This window comes from Rhipicephalus microplus, chromosome 10 (genome assembly GCF_043290135.1).
Source record: "Rhipicephalus microplus isolate Deutch F79 chromosome 10, USDA_Rmic, whole genome shotgun sequence".
Classification (NCBI taxonomy): domain Eukaryota; kingdom Metazoa; phylum Arthropoda; class Arachnida; order Ixodida; family Ixodidae; genus Rhipicephalus; species Rhipicephalus microplus.
The window spans coordinates 35955500-35972778 of record NC_134709.1 but is presented as its reverse complement, the minus strand read 5'-3'; the positions used below and the strand labels follow the sequence as shown (position 1 = coordinate 35972778).

General features: G+C 46.1%; 1 protein-coding gene across 6 annotated transcripts in view; it reads left to right on the top strand.

Moving 5' to 3' along the window:
* Positions 1-17279, top strand: part of Stacl (SH3 and cysteine-rich domain-containing protein) — a 362911-nt gene that overhangs the window by 160286 nt on the left and 185346 nt on the right. For 5 of the 6 annotated variants that reach the window (XM_075875458.1, XM_075875457.1, XM_075875455.1 and 2 more), the window contains exon 1: positions 12202-12460. The exons of the other annotated variant lie outside the window; for it this stretch is intronic. In XM_075875458.1, the coding sequence (XP_075731573.1) occupies positions 12331-12460 (130 nt within the window). In that variant the 5' untranslated portion in view covers positions 12202-12330. Of the gene's footprint in view, positions 1-12201; positions 12461-17279 lie in introns of those variants that run through there. 6 annotated transcript variants of the gene reach the window in all.

The following is a 17279-nucleotide window of genomic DNA, read 5'->3' as shown; positions in this document are numbered from 1 at the left end:
CAGTGCTACAAAGAGAAAGAGAGTTTTAGGGGCGAAGCTCCTTAAAGCGGCACCTGTTCGTTCCTCGTTGTCGTAGTCCTAGTCGTAGTGTGTAACCAGTGTTGCATTTTGACCTGCAAGGTGGGCCGGTGGGAGATTTCTCCTGTGCTTTGTTGAACAATAAAAATTTCGCGGCGTGCGTGTTAACTAAAAGCCGAATGCTCCTGTCTCTCATTCCCCAGCGCAGCCATTGGCATGTACAATGAGCACTATCTGACGAGAAAGGGTTGCTACGTTATACTCGCTGGGTGTAACCTCCTTAGTTTTAGAAAGGTTTAGCGAGCGTTGAGCCGCAGTGCAATGAATACAATGAACTAGTATATACCATGAACTCGAGGTGGTTAAAGGTGGAAAGTAGACCCGAAGCGCAAGCCGTAAGAAAGCGTGCGTGTGCCACCTCTCATTTAGTCCTTGGAATGTCCGCTGGATGGCGGTGCTTCTATATGGTGAATATATGATGAAAAGATTCGAGATGGTGGTACCTGGAGTGTTGAATAGATGGACGAACGGACACACAGACAGATGCATGTATGGACGCATGAACGGACGCAGGCGCGGATGCATGGACGAAAGCAGGGACGGACGCACGAACAGACGCACGCACGGACGGGTGGATGGACGCATGGACTGTCACACTGACGGACGCATGGACGGACGGAAGCAAGAACGAATGGACAAACGAATGCTTCGCCCCACTCTCCATCATTCACTGCATGGATATTATGCCATGGTTTGGTAATTTAAGTAAAAGGGGAAGTTATTCGACTTACAAAATGCTGCCGGTGATCAAATACATTGTAATGCTTTACTAGTCTGGCTTTTTGACAACATAGTCTTTTTAATGTTTTGCCAGGATTTGAGCAAATAACTTGGTCACTGGGTACGTTTCTGAATTTGAACAAGGAGGTCGTTTCACTACTGTCACTTTGAAATATCATTGGCGGTGTGTTCCTTGCTGTCGAGGTCGTATTTGGTACCTTTCTCACGTCGTGCAACCGTCTTTGCGTATCGTGTGACCACTGCAGTTGGCTTTGTGTTCCTTTCTTTGGTCAGGCTGCACTGAGTTGTCTCTCGTGCGGCACAGCAGCATTTTCATGGAGGCTTTGCTTTCGCTTCAGTGTCCATACGCTGTCGGCTGCTGGCACTGCGCTTCCTTTTGCGCCTAGTGCAAGGGGAGGAATCCCCCGCACGAACGCTTGCATATTACTTTCTGGGTACTCACCTTCGGCATTTGGCGCCTAATGTGGACCTTAACAGGGGGCCAGAGTCAAAAACACTTCCTTCGTTATATGCAACAACTATTTATTTTTAAATGCGAATCATTTCTTGGTGAACTTCGGTGACTTTGAGCGTATCTATCTATCTAGCCGCTCACGTTTTGGTGCTTTCGTGGTCACCCCCTTAACTTGGCGTGAACCAAAATTAGCATGGGAGGGTAAGATGTTTTGACGAATATGACGCGCTGATCAAGACATAAATAATGTCACAATCTCGTCGTGTACGTCGTCAAACACTTCCCGCAAGACAGTGGCACATACACACGGGCAGTTATTGCCACTGGTATGCGGGTATGTGGCACAGGTGATTGACACTTAATCTACCCAGGAACGACGAGAACACACAAGGGTAATTTTAACGCGCGAGCGGTAAGAAATACCCGACGCCGGTAGCGTCCACCCGACGAACTCAAACCTAGCTGGAATCAAACCCCAGCATTCTGTGTGGCAATGAAGCATTTTACCACAAAGCTACGACAGGTCTCGGAATTACTTCGTGAAACGTCAATAGTGGTTGCAGTGGGGCCTACCCAATTTTATAAGCTTTACATATGTACTCTTTTAATACAGCCGTCACGTCGGGTTAACGTCAATTTTGGTTAGTTGCCATGAGCTGAAATCGATTTAGGTAGAAGTGTCTAGGGCCAGCATCATCGCGAACATCAGCGCTTTATATAAGCTTCTGGTGCTGCTAATACGCATGTTCCATTTGGCGTCATTGGCGCAAGTGCAAACAACTGATTATATAAACATCTGCAACTCTTCATATGTCTGTGCGCCCAACATTTCTACACATATTTAGTGTCATTTCATCACTTGTCGCTCAATTAAAAAAATTGGCCCCATATCTGCATGTTAATCTGCAAATGTCGTCGAAAGACGATAGTCTTGCGTGTGGAGAGAGTGAACAAAAGATTTATTTGATGTTCTGCGCAAGAACATAGGTGAATGGTATTCTGGAGGCACTGCGTTAGAGCGCCTCGAGCGTGCAGCGGAGGCGAACGAGCGAATCAAAACACGTCACACGTGAGACATGAGCGCCATCTGTCAGTTTTCTTGGAAAACGAAGCGCGTGGCTCTTAGACGGGTGTGCGCGCCAGTCTCAGAGGTGATAGGATGTAGAACACAAGGCGACGGGTAGAGTCTTAGCAAAGCGTAGGAAACACTCGCCTTTTTGTGCAAGCGTTGCATGGTCAGCGCAGCGTGATAAGCGCTAAGGCCTTTAAAATTACTTATGTATGCCTTTTCTAGTAAAATACGCACATGCAGAATATATATGTGTTGTTATGGTGCCCCGGACATGCGCAATAATTGCTCTTTAACTCACAATTGCACAAGTATGAACGCTGAAGCTTGATCAACATTGGTGGGCGCTGCGGATGGGGTCGGCCGTTTCAAGTACCCGGTGCCGTTAATAACGGACAAACAGACACATGTACAAACAGACAGACAGACAGACAGACAGACAGACAGACAGACAGACAGACAGACAGACAGACAGACAGACCAAAATTTTTGCGTCGAGGGTCCCCAAGAAAGACTCTCGTCGTTAAAATTGCAACATGGTCACCCTCCCTCCGCATGCTTCGCAAAACGTCGATTCTCAGAAGTGTGGCAGCTTGGACTAGTTGGTATGGCATGACGATAGTTATAGCACGAAAACAAAACGACGACACAGAGACAAGAAGGACACGAGCGTAGCGCTCGTGTCTTTCGTGTCCTTATTGTCTCTGTGTCGTCGTTTTGTTCTCGCGCTATAACTATCGTCGATTCTCAGCTACGTGGGATCTGCTGAATGTTTTCGCCATGTCTAGTCGACCTGTCCTGGCATAGATGTGTTGAAAAACCACATAGTTGAGACAACTGCTGCTCTGTTGCTTCCGTAGGTTCCCCCAGCCCGCCGTTCTCGCTCTAGCCGTGTGTCTTGGAGCACGTTAACGGCTTATTTTGTGTCTGAACACCTCCGGGACTTCATGGGGCACCTAGAATGGGGCGTGCGTCCCATTCTCAACCACCTCGAAAGGTGGAGAATGGTTCAGTCACCAACATGTCCGAACTGCTCCTTTCGGGAAACAAATCAGCATTTTCTGAGGTGTGTCATTGCTTGCGTTTTTTTGGAGAGCCGTACGTGCTGGATTTCGCTGCCTCAGAGTAAATCGCTTCGTTTCTTCTAGCCGTTGTTCGCGAGGCCACTTCGCCTGTCTCCTCATTGGTGCCGGCTCTTCTTGCCCCTGGCGTAACCGCTGCGAGGCGGTTGCAGCGGGCCGCCGCCGCCGCGCGCTCTTCCCGATCCTAAAGTGATTGTACTCGGAGCTGCTGTCTGTTTTGTCGGAGGAGCTCTTCTTCCTCTGTGAAGAGCTCTCCTTCGTCGACACTAGTCTTGCCCTTTCGTGCCAGTCTCTGACGGACGAATGAAACTTGTTTTTCGGCCGGCCTGGTATTGGTAGGTTGATGTGTCGATGCGCCGGCAGAAATGGCATGCCAACAGGTAAATATGTAAAATGTACATATGAATGTTATATTTGTGTCTCTTGTTTACTTTGTAATATTTTGTGTGGCTGTATTTGTGTGAACCACCGATTGTGCATGTTCTTTCAACGTCATCTCACATTCACGTTCATGTAATTGCGTCTGTTTTGTCATCATCGTGATCGTAGGTCTAAAACGGAAATGTTCATTTGATTGTTATTGACGTTTGTGGCAATAAATTTTTCTAAACTGGGAATCGATAGCTGTAAGGCAAATTTTCTCGCCTCACGGCGTATATTTTGTCGACGCGTCCTCATCAAGTGTGAGGCTCACGGGAGGACTTTATGCTCTTCCAAAGTGGAGTACCAAGTACTATAAATCGTTAGCTACTTTTTTATAAACGCACACTTAAACTTCCCTGTGTATGACACCCACTAAACATTTTTGGTCAAAACGCACATTACTGAAAATGTACAGACACTTTCAAGGTTTACAAACACAGGCCCTTGATGACTTCCGGTTTTGTCCACCGATGGGCTTAAACAGCATTGAAGCACCACAAGAGCTTTTGAAAATATATGCCGCTGATTTTCTACAGTTTCCTTCCCTTATTTTGCAAAATATATTCAAAAAATGTTTTTGAGCTAAATAAAAATTACAAAACATTCCGTTGTACTTCAGGCACATTTATTTTATGTGAAAAGCGAAAGAGAGACTTTCCTTACGCTCAAAAAGAAATTGAAAACGTGCTTTCATTTCTACGCTAAGAGCTGGTAAATAATGGGACTGGAAGTTTTTTTTTTTTTGTTGGGGGGGGGGGGGGGGATACAACATTTGTTACCTCGAAACTGTCTATAGATTGTTTCAAGGCCACAAGCGTTGTAGGCTAAAAAAAAACTTCCGTTCACGTCATTTGCCAGCTCTTAACGTCGAAATAAAACCACATCATCATATTACTTTTAAGGATAAGGAAAGTATCTCTTAAGTTTTCAAGATAGAAGGAACGTGCGTTAAGTTCAAGGTATTCTGTTATCCCTTTTATGCAGCTCAAAAGAACATGTATTTGAATATATTTTGTCAAATAAGGAAAAGACAGTGTTTAAAATCAGCAGGCTATTTTCTAAAGCTCTCCTTGATTGATTGATTGATTGATTGATTGATTGATTGATTGATTGATTGATTGATTGATTGATTGATTGATTGATTGATTGATTGATTTGTGGGGTTTAACGTCCCAAAACCACCATATGATTATGAGAGACGCCGTAGTGGAGGGCTCCGGAAATTTTGACCACCTGGGGTTCTTTAACGTGCACCCAAATCTGAGCACACGGGCCTACAACATTTCCGCCTCCATCGGAAATGCCACCGCCGAAGGCGCGATTCGATCCCGCGACCTGCGGGTCAGCAGCCGAGTACCTTAGCCACTAGACCACCGCGGCGGGGCGCTAAAGCTCTCCTTGCCCACCGATGCTATTAAGGCACATCGGTGGATGAAACCGGGTGTCATCAAGGGCCTGTGTTTTGATATGTAAGGTTTAACGTCTCAAAACCACCATATGATTATGAGAGACACCATAGTGTAGGACTCCGGAAATTTCGACCACCTAGGGCTCTTTAACTTGCGCCCAAATCTGAGCACACGGGCCTACAGCATTTCCGCCTCCATAGGGAATGCCACCGCCGAAGGCGCGATTCGATCCCGCGGCCTGCGGGTCAGCAGCCGAGTACCTTAGCCACCAGAGCACCACGGCAGGAACAAGGGCCCGTGTTTGTAAACAGTGAAAAGGTTTACACCTTCACCATTATGCTCCAGTTGTCTCCACAGAACGGCAAACTCCCTCACGAGTCAATTCACTAAGGTTCGCTTAGCCAGACTGCATCAGACTAGAGTCTAAGCAATATATTGATTACTTTGATTCTGGTTGAGATAACATTCAGTGAGTCTGTATTTCAGCGAGTGCGGGGTTACGAAAAGTTTTGGCGAGGGAGTCCGAGGGAGCTCTCAAAGCACGACATGTTTCTTCAGTGAGTCTGAGTGCTCATGAGTTCCAATATTTTTTGCCAACCTATGGTTGGCGAAAATGGTATGGACAAAAAAATACGTTTCATCGTTGCGTTAGCTTCAGGAAGCAGCTGCACCTAATTATCGCGAGAGGAACCGTGATACATGTTTGCTCTGTCAACAGCTGCCTTTCCTGGGAGAAGAAAAAAAGAACTTTCATTTTCTGGAGTTCCCAATCCCACAAGTGTTAGTTGAGTACATCTCTGGTTCGCTCCTTTCGCCCGCGTTCAGGTCTCGGGCGGTAACCGTTCAATTGCCGTAACATAAGCGGCGCAGACAAAGCCGAAGACACCCAATCACCGCCGGACGTATTGCGTCCAAAGATGGCATCACGGTGCATAGGGACATCAATAGCCCCGGTCGATTGCGTCCGTGTGCCGTCCGATCCGTGTGTCTGTGCTCATCCTCCTTGTCAAGCACTCTCCCGATGGCGCAATGTCATTTGATCCGCCTGAGTTTTGCGTCACAAGGCCATCTCGATGAAGTTCGATGCCTCGCTTTGACCGACGGGCGCGACTTGCGTCTCGTTCGTGTGCGCATTTCGCAACAAGCATTGACATCAGTGATAGCGACAGCTCCCGGTAGAGTAATCTACGCGTACAAATATGCACGGTACCCAACATGTCTGGATACGATGTACGAAACAGTGGACAGGTACCTTCACTCTAAACCATTTTGCACGCTTAAAGGTGCTTTGCGTGCTTAAACTAACACCCTATGATATGTGTTTCGACAAACCAAAACACCCATACCATAAATCTTTTGAAACACCAGAACACCCATGACATGGGTGTTTTGACGTAAGGTGTTAGCTATGGACACGCAAAGCACCTTCAAGGGTAGTTTACTGTGTTAGCAGCATTGTCACACTAAGTTGTATGGTTAAACTAGTCGTACTGGGAGGAAAAGTTCCAATCTCCGCTGAAGCTCTCAATTAAGAATACGTGCAATATTTGCGCCGCAACGTCATTATGGAAAGCACTGTCAGTACACTAATGAAACGCAGAGCCGATAGCAACTGTTATGCAAGAGTAATGTCCAACACCACACGCACCTCTTCCACAGATACATTTATTAACAATACAAGAAAGCATTCCTACTTTCCTGTCTAGAAGGAATACAGTGATGCACATTGAAAATTTCTCCTGCTTTGAGAAATTGTATAGGCAGTGGCTCCATGTGATTATGGAAATGTAGCAGACGACCCCGAATCGACCAAATCAATCTTGAAAAGTGGACCGTACTGTGTTTTAATGGTCAGCACAATTTATTCGCACAGCGGCGATACGTACTAATTGCCGCTATCCTTCAGCACAAGTTTAACTCGTGTTGTCCACGTTCGACGGTTCCTGTACAGTGCTACGTATTGCAGAAGCCTTCGAATGACGTACACGTCATCACGCGTGAACTTTGAATTAATTACGTTATCTATCGGCGTAGGGCGGAAAATTTACTTCAGTTCGCTTTCGCTTGAAAGATCCAGTTTTAAGAAAGCTGTGAGAATATTGGCTTCGTCTTAATTTAACCCTGTACGTCTTCAGAACAAAAGATGATTGATTTTCGCGCTTTTTAATGTAGCTATTGCTATGGCACTTATATTGCCCCTCTCGCCGAGTTTACGCCATTGTCGTCGGCGTCACCATGAGGTTCTTCAGTCGTGTTAGATAGATAGATAAGCGGGGTTGAAAGTCCCAAAACCACCATATGATTATGAGAGACGCCGTATGGGAGGGTTCCGGAAATTTCGACCACCTGGGGTTCTTTCACGTGGACCCAAATCTGAGCACACCGGCCTACAGCATTTCCGCCTCCATCGGAAATGCAGCCGCCACTGCCAGGACTCAATCCCGCGACCTGCGGGTCAGCAGCCGAGTACCTTAGCCACTAGACCACCGTGGCGGGACCAGTTTTGTTCGCATGAGATTGAACTTCAATGCAACAGAATGAGCCTACAAGACATATGAAACGAACGTGAGTAAACTGAAATGAAATAGTTGCTGCATGTTAATCACTTAGTGTCAATGTCCGCAGACCTTTCCCACTGAACTTTCTATCGAATGCACAGATGGTATGAAAGGGGCAATCAGCAAAAGGTGCAATAATTTGTATCAGGAAGCTGAGTCAGTTAGAAAAAAGGAAGAAGAAAGAGAGAGAAAGAACATAAGGATAAAGGCCGGGAGGTTAACCAGGGTTGAGCCCCGGTAGGTGCACTGGGGAAGGGGAGAGAAGGAAAGTTATAGAGGATGAGAAAAAAGGTTGCTTACTGGGCCGACGCGCAACAGTTTTACATCACAAACGATGAAACGGGCCGGTGGCTTTGAGAACACGCAACAGCGCTTTCGTAGCCTTTTAGAATTGGGTTGGACAGTGCCGTGGTCCCAATACTATATCCACTGTAAAATCACTTCTGTCCAGTTGATTTAAAACACTGCGCCGGCGAAGCCTCTCGTTTGTGTATGCCGGGCAGTAACATAAGAGGTGTTCAATAGTCTCATCGACGGTTGGTTGACCCCTGACTCAGTTGGGTCCATAAAGTGATAATAACGACAACTTCGGAGATATTACGGGCCAACAACACCACATATCGACGCACGCCGTAGAGGAGGGCACCGGAAATTCAGGTCCACCTAACCTTCTTCAACGCCCACTCACATAACACAGCACACCAACGTTTATAGCGTTTCGTCTTCATTGAAATACGATCACAGCAGCAGGAATCGAGCCCACGACCCTCGCGTCAGCAGCCAAGCACCGTAGCTATTACACACCCAAGTTCGTATTGTCGTTGTTACTCGGGAACACTCGATAAGTTAACCTTCACTTTTCGATGCAACGAGTTTTAGTGACTTCAAATGACGCGTTGTGCTTCGTTACAAACACACATGTTCCCGCCCATTTTTTTCTGCTATTGAATGTATATCAAATCCTCTCACCGTCTTTCCTTCTTTTCAGTTACATTACAACACCAACTTGGGTCTCCTAATTCACAAAACATCAGGAAGTCTGACTACAAAGTAATTGACAGTTCTTTTTTGTTTTCCTTTTAATGACATACAGAGACTTCATGTCCACGGCAATGACTCGTCGTAACACCAATACTTACATTTTATATAGTGCACTGTAATTGTCTAAAACGTTGCACTCGGAACTAAATATACAAATCACTCAAACTTGTTTTAACAAACTTCATTGCCGAAATATTTTTTCTACTCTCGTTCCCGTCAAGCATGATGATTGAGAGAATTCTCTGATAGACTATTATACTTATAAATACCTGTGCCGCCATTATAGGCTGTTAACCTTACGTTTTGTGTCTCTAAGAACTAAATTAAAATGCTACGGTAGTAGACACATACGCACCAAATCTGTTACGTTGGTGCATTCGATATCTCATGTCATCGTTATTACCCCGCCACGGTGGTCTAGTGGCTAAGGTACTCGGCTGCTGACCCGCAGGTGGCGGGATCAAATCCCGGCTGTGGCGGCTGCATTTCCGATGGAGGCGGAAATGTTGTAGGCCCGTGTACTCAGATTTGGGTGCACGTTAAAGAACCCCAGGTGGTCAAAATTTCCGCAGCCCTCCACTTCGGCGTCTCCCATAATCATATGTTGGTTTTGGGACGTTAAACCCCACAAATCAATCATGTCATCGTTATTTTCACACAACGGCATACAAATATAACGAAACATTCGTTTAACAGTCGAAGATGGCGGCATCCATGTGTCGTGTGTAGATATTAGTGTGTAGAGGCGTCAGTGCAGCCATAGACTAGCTTGGGGTGGGGGTGGGGGGCAACAAACAGCTTGTCGCAGCGCCCCCCCCCCCTTTCACATCATTAAGTCAATGTATGGGGCAGACTTTGCGCACCCTTTTTAAGGCAGTCGCAGAGGGGGATCACCACCACCCCTACTACCCTCGTGCTTCCACCTACGAGTGCAGCGACGTATACTCGGACAAATAGACGGGATGCGCGGCCGTCCCTCATAAAATGTAGGGCACAGCCGGCGCGGAGGTCATTTTATTATTACGTCGTTCCTCTGTTTATTTCTTACCCGCCTCGGCAACGACCAAGGTTTCGCCGCGCATGGCGTCGGTTTATTGACACAAAACGCCTGCGAGACGCGCCTTTACGAAATGTTTACGGTTTTCACGCGTAGCGCTACCGGTCAACCTCAATTCCGTTTCTTGTGTTTACTCTTTCGGTTCCCTTCATCCTTTTGAGGCGCCGCCGCACGCTCATAAAAGAAAAGGAAAAACGGTGACTTTATTGTTTCACGCCTGGTGTACCGTCACTACGCGCGACTTTCTTGGCTTCGCCCTTCACAACTTCACGTTCGTTGTTTTTGCTTAGCCCTAGAGCCCCGAGTCACAGTTCGCGGGTTTATCTTTTGTCAGCGTCGCATCACCGGTGACCTTGAGGAGAAAGCTTACAAAGCATTCGAACTGTCAAGCATTGTTGTTAAGTGTCACTTATTTACAGAAAGACACCGCGAAGCGAAAGGGGTTCGCTAGAAGGCTCGTTCGGCTGCGAGTGTTAGAAACAAAAACAAGCTTCAACCTCGTACCAGACAGGATCGTCGCGAGAACGGTACAGGCGCGACGCCACAGTCCCGAGACGAGACGATAGCTCGTGGAGTGTTTCGATCGAAAACAAGACAAAATTAATTACGCGACAGAACTGTGTCAGCGAGCAGCACCGCCACATGGTCGCCGGAAGCTGACGGGTAAGGGCCCGTTGAACGACCACAAATAATGAAAAGCGATAAGCTGCGGCGTACAAAAAAAAAAAACAACGCAAGAAGGAAGGAAGGAAGACAGAGAGGGCACTGCGTTGCGTGAAGGAGGAAGGGTGAGGCCATTGGGGTGTCGGCCGCGTCTGGAAAAGAAAAATAAAACAAAATCGCTCCTGCGTGCGCGCCGGAGCTCTTGGCTGCCTACGGGACCCCCAGCGAGAGAGTTTGAGAGCCTGCCAAAAACGTGCCGCACCCGTCTCCCAAGCACCTCTTCAGCCACCCCCCCCCTTCTGTACTGGGCCATCTCTTTCAAAAACAGAACAAAAGTCGGTCAAAGGCAGGTCTCGTTCACTATTCGCCCTCCTCTCCCACTCGATGAAGGAGAGAGGGTTCAGACTCGGGTCCAGAACGTCGTCGTTCGCGGGCTCGGCTTAGCGTAGGAGCGTAATCGTGAAGAAAAGAGGGCTAAGCAGGCCCCCCTCCGCACGGCCTGCTGCCCTTTCCGCGCCACACCTTTCGAGCTGTGTGTGTGTTAGTGAGTGGCCTTTCCGTCGTGCCAGGAAGAGCCGCGGGACGAGCTCCGCTTCGTTATCTGGTCCCGTGGCCCGTTGGGATTTGCTCTTCTTTCCTGCTGCGGGAGACTGCGTTTTAGTGTTCAACTCGACAAGACAGCCGTCTCTTGGCAGCGATGGTCGTGCCCGTTTGAACCAAGAGCGCGGGTTGTTTGTTATGGCCTGAAGCGTACGTGCGACACCCGTTCCCGACTTGTTTGCTCCCACTCGAGAGCCCGTGTCGCGCTGTGTATGAAAATATGCCGTTCCGTGTTGACCGAAGATACATCGGACACAAGAGGAGTGGCTATGCGCGAACTCTCGACTGTGCGTCACGCAAGTACGAGCAACACTGATGCATCTTTAGCCCACTGGATGTCACACTCTTACCTCGAACTGACATCGCGAGGAGACGAGGAATAGTGCACAGCGTAGTGCGAAACCTTACGGTACATCTTTGTGACGAACAGTGCACGAACATCGGCCCAGTGGATTTATGTGCAAGGCAACCTTAGTTAAAGCCTTCGCGTGGTCAAGCTAGAGCTTCCAACTTTCGCATGTCCAGCTGCCACCGTGCCGTTGTTTGCGTGAGCCGAAAAGAAAACCTTAACAGGAATCCAAAAAGCTCGCTTGGTCTTGCACTTGCATTGGTAACTTAACTGTCTTCAAGAGTCTTAGCGAGAAGTCATTCTTCTAAATGTCAAAGCTGCAGTTATCGGCAAGCTTTCCGCTGTAACGTCCAGCGCTGGCCTCGACTGGGCAATCTTTACACGGTTCTGTCGAAGCTACAGAGGCATAGCACAGTACTCTAAGCACGTCGAGCCCAAAAACAAGCGAAGGGGCCCTCGCCCCACTGCGAAACGCAAAAAAAGAGTTCGTCGGCTGCTGCGAAGGTCTTCCGCCGTCTGGGAGCGCAAAAATGCGAGTCTCGCGACCTCCAGCATGGCTGCTGCTCCGGCGACCCAGTGTCTGAGCCGGAGTTGCGCAGCTGCCCGAAATCGCTGCGCGGAGACGGAGCACTTGAAAACTTCATCGCACAGAGTGGTGAATCACTGGGTGAGTAACTTATACGTGGTGGAGTAGTCACTCACTGCCTCTCGTGTGCACCTTTGGGAGAGATTCAGAGACAACATCGTCGTGGTGTAGCAAGTGCGTCGTCTGAGCTGGTCGACCGAGAGACGAGGCGTGAAGCAACATGTCGGCCGCCCAGGTGCTCACGCGATACCTGAAGCGCAACTCGCGTCGACTGTCCCGGCAGAGCAGCCGGGAATCGACGTCGCTCCTGTCGGAATACGACGATCAGATTCGACACTTTGTCAAAATAGGTGAGTGCACTGCATCGCAGTTCAATCAAAGATAGCCGTACTGTTTGTTGTTGTTGTTTTTCTAGCTGAAAATATCACTACAAGAAAGGTTAGTTGGCTGCTTGGTTCCTAAATATCTTGGCGCAACCCACCTTTAGTGACAAGCCATGAGTCGGACAGTGCTTTCTTTAGAAAACTAATGCCCTTATTGAGATTGCAGGTAGAAAATCAATTGTTCAATCATTGAAGAACATAATGTGATTTCTTAAGATCTTAAAAATAAAAGCTTTGGAGTACTGAGGCCGATAAAACCAAAAAAACTTTAAATAAGGCAAATGAATTTAGTTATACCAAACACTGAGTTTTTTAGGCTCTCGTAAGCAGTTACTCACAGTATTGAAAACACTCCTGAGGCTAAAACTGAATATGGTTGCACCAAATGAAAGAATAACTGAAAGTGACAAAGTCAAGTTCAACTTTTGCAGACGTTCTTCTAGTAGTCTTTTAAATTGCCTCTTAAATCTTCGCTCAGTCAAAAAGAGGTGCTCCAGAAGATCACTTTCATTACAGTGAAGGCATAAAGGTCACTAGACCACACCCGACCAGTGAAGGTAAAAGTTCAGTGGGGGGACTCGGCAACGTGCCCTTGTAATTACTCTTTCTTCCTGTCTACATGAACACCAGCTGTTCTTCTAAGAGAACCTAAGCTGAAAAAAATCTGATAGAAACAACGGAGATTTATCAAAGTTCTTGGCCATTGCTCGCTTTTGAATTCGTGCTATACAGGGCACAGCAATTTGTCCTGTCTTATATCTTATAGGGCCGTTTTGCGCAAAAAAAAGCAATATGTGTTCACACCAGCGAGCCCACGAATGAATTCGGTCGAAAGATAGCCGCTTTGTTTGTTTGTTTGTTTGTTTGTTTGTTTGTTTTTTTGTTGTTTGTTTGTTTGTTTGTTTGTTTGCTTGCTTGTTCGCTTGTTTGTTTGTTTGCTTGTCTGTTTGTTTATTTGTTTCTTTGTTTGTTTCGTTCGAGGACTCGTAGATTCAGTGCAATTACAAAAAAAGAAGGGTGGTATGTACTTTTCAAATAATATTGCTGAGCTTACGACAAATGAAAGCTCGACGAATGCGCAGCTGCGTGGAGGGTTAGACCCTAGCAGTAAACTACTCACAGGCTTCACTTGGTGATAATGAAAAAAAGCTTGATTTTGCGAAATGAAATTCAATTATTTCCTACATACTTGGAGATATTACTACTTGTTTGCATTTTACATGCCCGAATTTTGGTATGATTACGACCAAACATGCCTATGAGAGACGGCAGCCGAGTATTCAGGAAATTGAAGTTATGTGGGATTCTTTAAGGTCCACATAAATCTAAGCACGCTGGCCTGTAACATTTTGCCCTCATCGAAATGTGGCCGGCTTTCGAGCCTGCAACCTTGGGGTCAGTAATTCCTATGTGCCTATTATCGCGGCGTTTTTGATGAAAACGGCTTGAATACTCTGAACGTGCACGGTGTTATTTGCTGTGCGCTTGAAACTAGGCGTTAATCCTAATTAGGGGGAAAGGAAATGCATCGATACTTTCACAAGTGTGTTCCATCACAAATAAACGGCAACAAGAATGGATGTACTAATTTACATTCACGGTTTGTGCCAAAGCGAGGTCAACATAGATATTTTATTGCGATAGCAATTATATTAACACTCTCGGCTTAATTTTGGTGCCGGCGTCAGCGTCATTCACCGTATATGCATTCGAATATATATATATATATATATATATATATATATATATATATATATATATATATATATATATATATATATATATATATATATGAAAACGCAAGAAAGAAAAATACTCCGGCACGCGGAATCGAATGTTCGACCTATGAATTGCGAGTGCAAGGTGTTAGCCACTGAGCCACAAAAGAGCACCTCCTTCAACGTTAAACGGGAAGCTATTTATATCTGCTACTTATGGGCATCTAGGGGGGAACAATCGTGTTTTCAGCATTACCAGTGAGATGGCGTATTCAGCGCGCGTCGCCATATCGTCACGACGCGGCGGCGCGCGAAGGGATGCTCACGTATGCACTCGCTTATCTCGCGAGAACATTTCTGTTATAGTTACTGGGCACACGAATACCACTGCACTCGTTGCCCAGTCTCCATTTGCGAAAAGGGCGCGCTTTTCAGACACAGCGAAGTAACAACGGAGACGCTTGCTCGCATTCATCTGTACCTTTAAGTACGTTTCGTGCGTCATTTGTGCGTGAGCAACGCGGAGCAAGTTTCAATCTGCTTGCCATTTCTCGCGTGACCTCCCGATTCATTGCTATCGCATTCATTGCTTCGCCTTTGCGGCAAAGCTATGACTTTTTTTTTCTATAGCGCAAACAGAGATAAGACACCGTTCATTAAATGAAGTGCACAGCATATTAATGAAATTAGATAAACACTGCATTGTAATTGCAGCATTGAACGAAATATCCTGATATGGTAATGTTAGTCCAGTTAAATGAATAGATCACCGACTTTCTTTTTCATTTCCTGACATGAATTTCTTTACTAAACTGAAAACCTTCATTATATTCAATAGCGAAGAGCAACGCTTAGATATTTACGTTTCATTTATTGTACTTAGAAGTTAACCGAGTTATGTTTCCACTGAATCGTATTCAAGCGGCGTCTTAAATGAGAATTACTCCACCGTAAAATGTAGAATAGTTTTCATATCGGGAAAAGCGACATTGTGAACCCCAACAGTGCTGATCACTTCAATTACTAGGGTCAGTGGTTTCGAAATCAAGCCTTCGCTATGTAATAATAAACCCTGGGGTTTTGCGTGCAATTGCCAACATAAAACTACGACTGCTCCAGAAATACTGAGCAACTGAAGTTTGTTTAGCATGCACCAAAATTTTCGCCTTTATTTAACATGCTACCAACATGGCCGGGGTCTAACCCGTGATTTTTCGGTCAGCAGTAGAGCCCTAACCGTTCTTACATTAATTGTGCATCTGTGTGCAAGCGGAAAATAAGCCAACGATTTTTCAACGCCAGAAATTCAACTGTAACTTATGAATATCGATCGAATCTGGAAAACATTCAGGTGCATTAGCGATTTTTTTAGCAGTTCTGTACATCGAAAGGTTGACCGACAAACTAAATGCACATTTCTTTCAAGTGAGCAGTACATGTATGTACCATGTAACAGATGTGGAGATGTCACGTATATGTGACATCTCCTCATCTGTTCTCAGCCAATGCATTGTGCAAAAAACTTGAAGGGCACTTGGGTTTCGCCTTCAAGAGCAGAACGCCACAGCGTGATCGGACCCCGCGTGCATCGCCTTTCCGAATGCTAACCTGTCTTCGGTTCTCGGTTTACGCCTCAACCATGCTGTAAAGAAACAAACGACTGTGTGCCTTCTCGAACCATTTTGGGATGCTTACTACATCTCCACTGTGCCCACAGAGCCATAATTCCTTTTTTTACGAGTCTCCGAAGGGCCGACAAAGCGTCCTCAAAGCAACGTGTGAACCTAGGCAGCTGCTGGCTTTGTTGATGTTTTTGCGACTGATGATCATCAAACACGTCTGAGCGCTTCGCAATGGTGTGTCTTTAGAACGCCCACTTGTTGCGCAATTCGTACGTTTCGACACGTGGTGCTGCGCTACGCTACTCCCACGCAATATTATCTGCGTTAAAAAGACTCTTTTTCAACGTGGTTGAATTAGTTTTTTTTTCTTTTTTTCGGAATGGATTGAACTAATAGCGTGACTCTGTGACTGATGCTTACCACGCAGTTGGTCTGCGTTTAATTCCTATTCGAACTGAAGTTTGCTTATTTGTTGTTGTTGTTTTTTTAGGGGGGGGGGCCATCGACAAAGTGATTTATCGCTCACAACCAACGACGCCGACACCGCCATTTCTGCGAAATTAGATTTTTAACGTTATTGCCTCATTGTTCATCTCTACCCAGCATTTTGAGACCGTGATCTTGACAGTTTACCACAAAGTGTCCCCATATCGAGATTGCATGTCATCATGATTCATCATCACGTCAATTTTTAGTTCACGCTGGTTTTTTAAACTTACCATTATCTTTTTTTGTGTGTGTGTGCGATGCACCACATCACTTGAAGAATGTTGACCGGCACAAGCTATAAGGGAATCAAAACTGTTGCGCCTACCGAATTCAGAGACGACAAAAACGGCGATGCTATTTTGATAACTGCTAACCATAGCACATGCATTTTCACACTGACACGTAGCCAAGTGAAAACTGTTTCACCGAGAAAAAAATTGCCACATGAGTCATACACGCTGTATTTTCATTCAACCCACAACAGTAGCCAAATCAACAAATGCAATGTAGGTTGTCCTGGGCATTTTCTATTTTGCCGTTATGCAGATAAAATAATACATGCTTATGAAAAGAGTGAGGCGCGTATTCAAATATTTGCGGCATTTGGCGAGAACTGCTCCATGTCCATAATTTTTATTTTTCTTGTGACGTACGCTTGTCATACCAGTTGCCGCAGATCATGATGGCTTTCACTTTGCTATGTGGTGAAGATGCTAATTTAATCCGACATCGCTCATCTCGCAAGAAGTGCGCCGGCTGCCTAGAGCTCGTAAACAGATCTTCCCAATAAAATTGGCAGCTGTTGGAAGCGGGAAGCTCAACAGTTTAACTGTCAGCAGATATACGAACGAGACCTGGCATGGCAGATCGAGCGAATGAATAGACGTACGCCAGTCCTGCGTGGTGTAAACTGAACAAAAGCGCCATCTAACGAAGAAAGCGCGAACTGTGTTAACA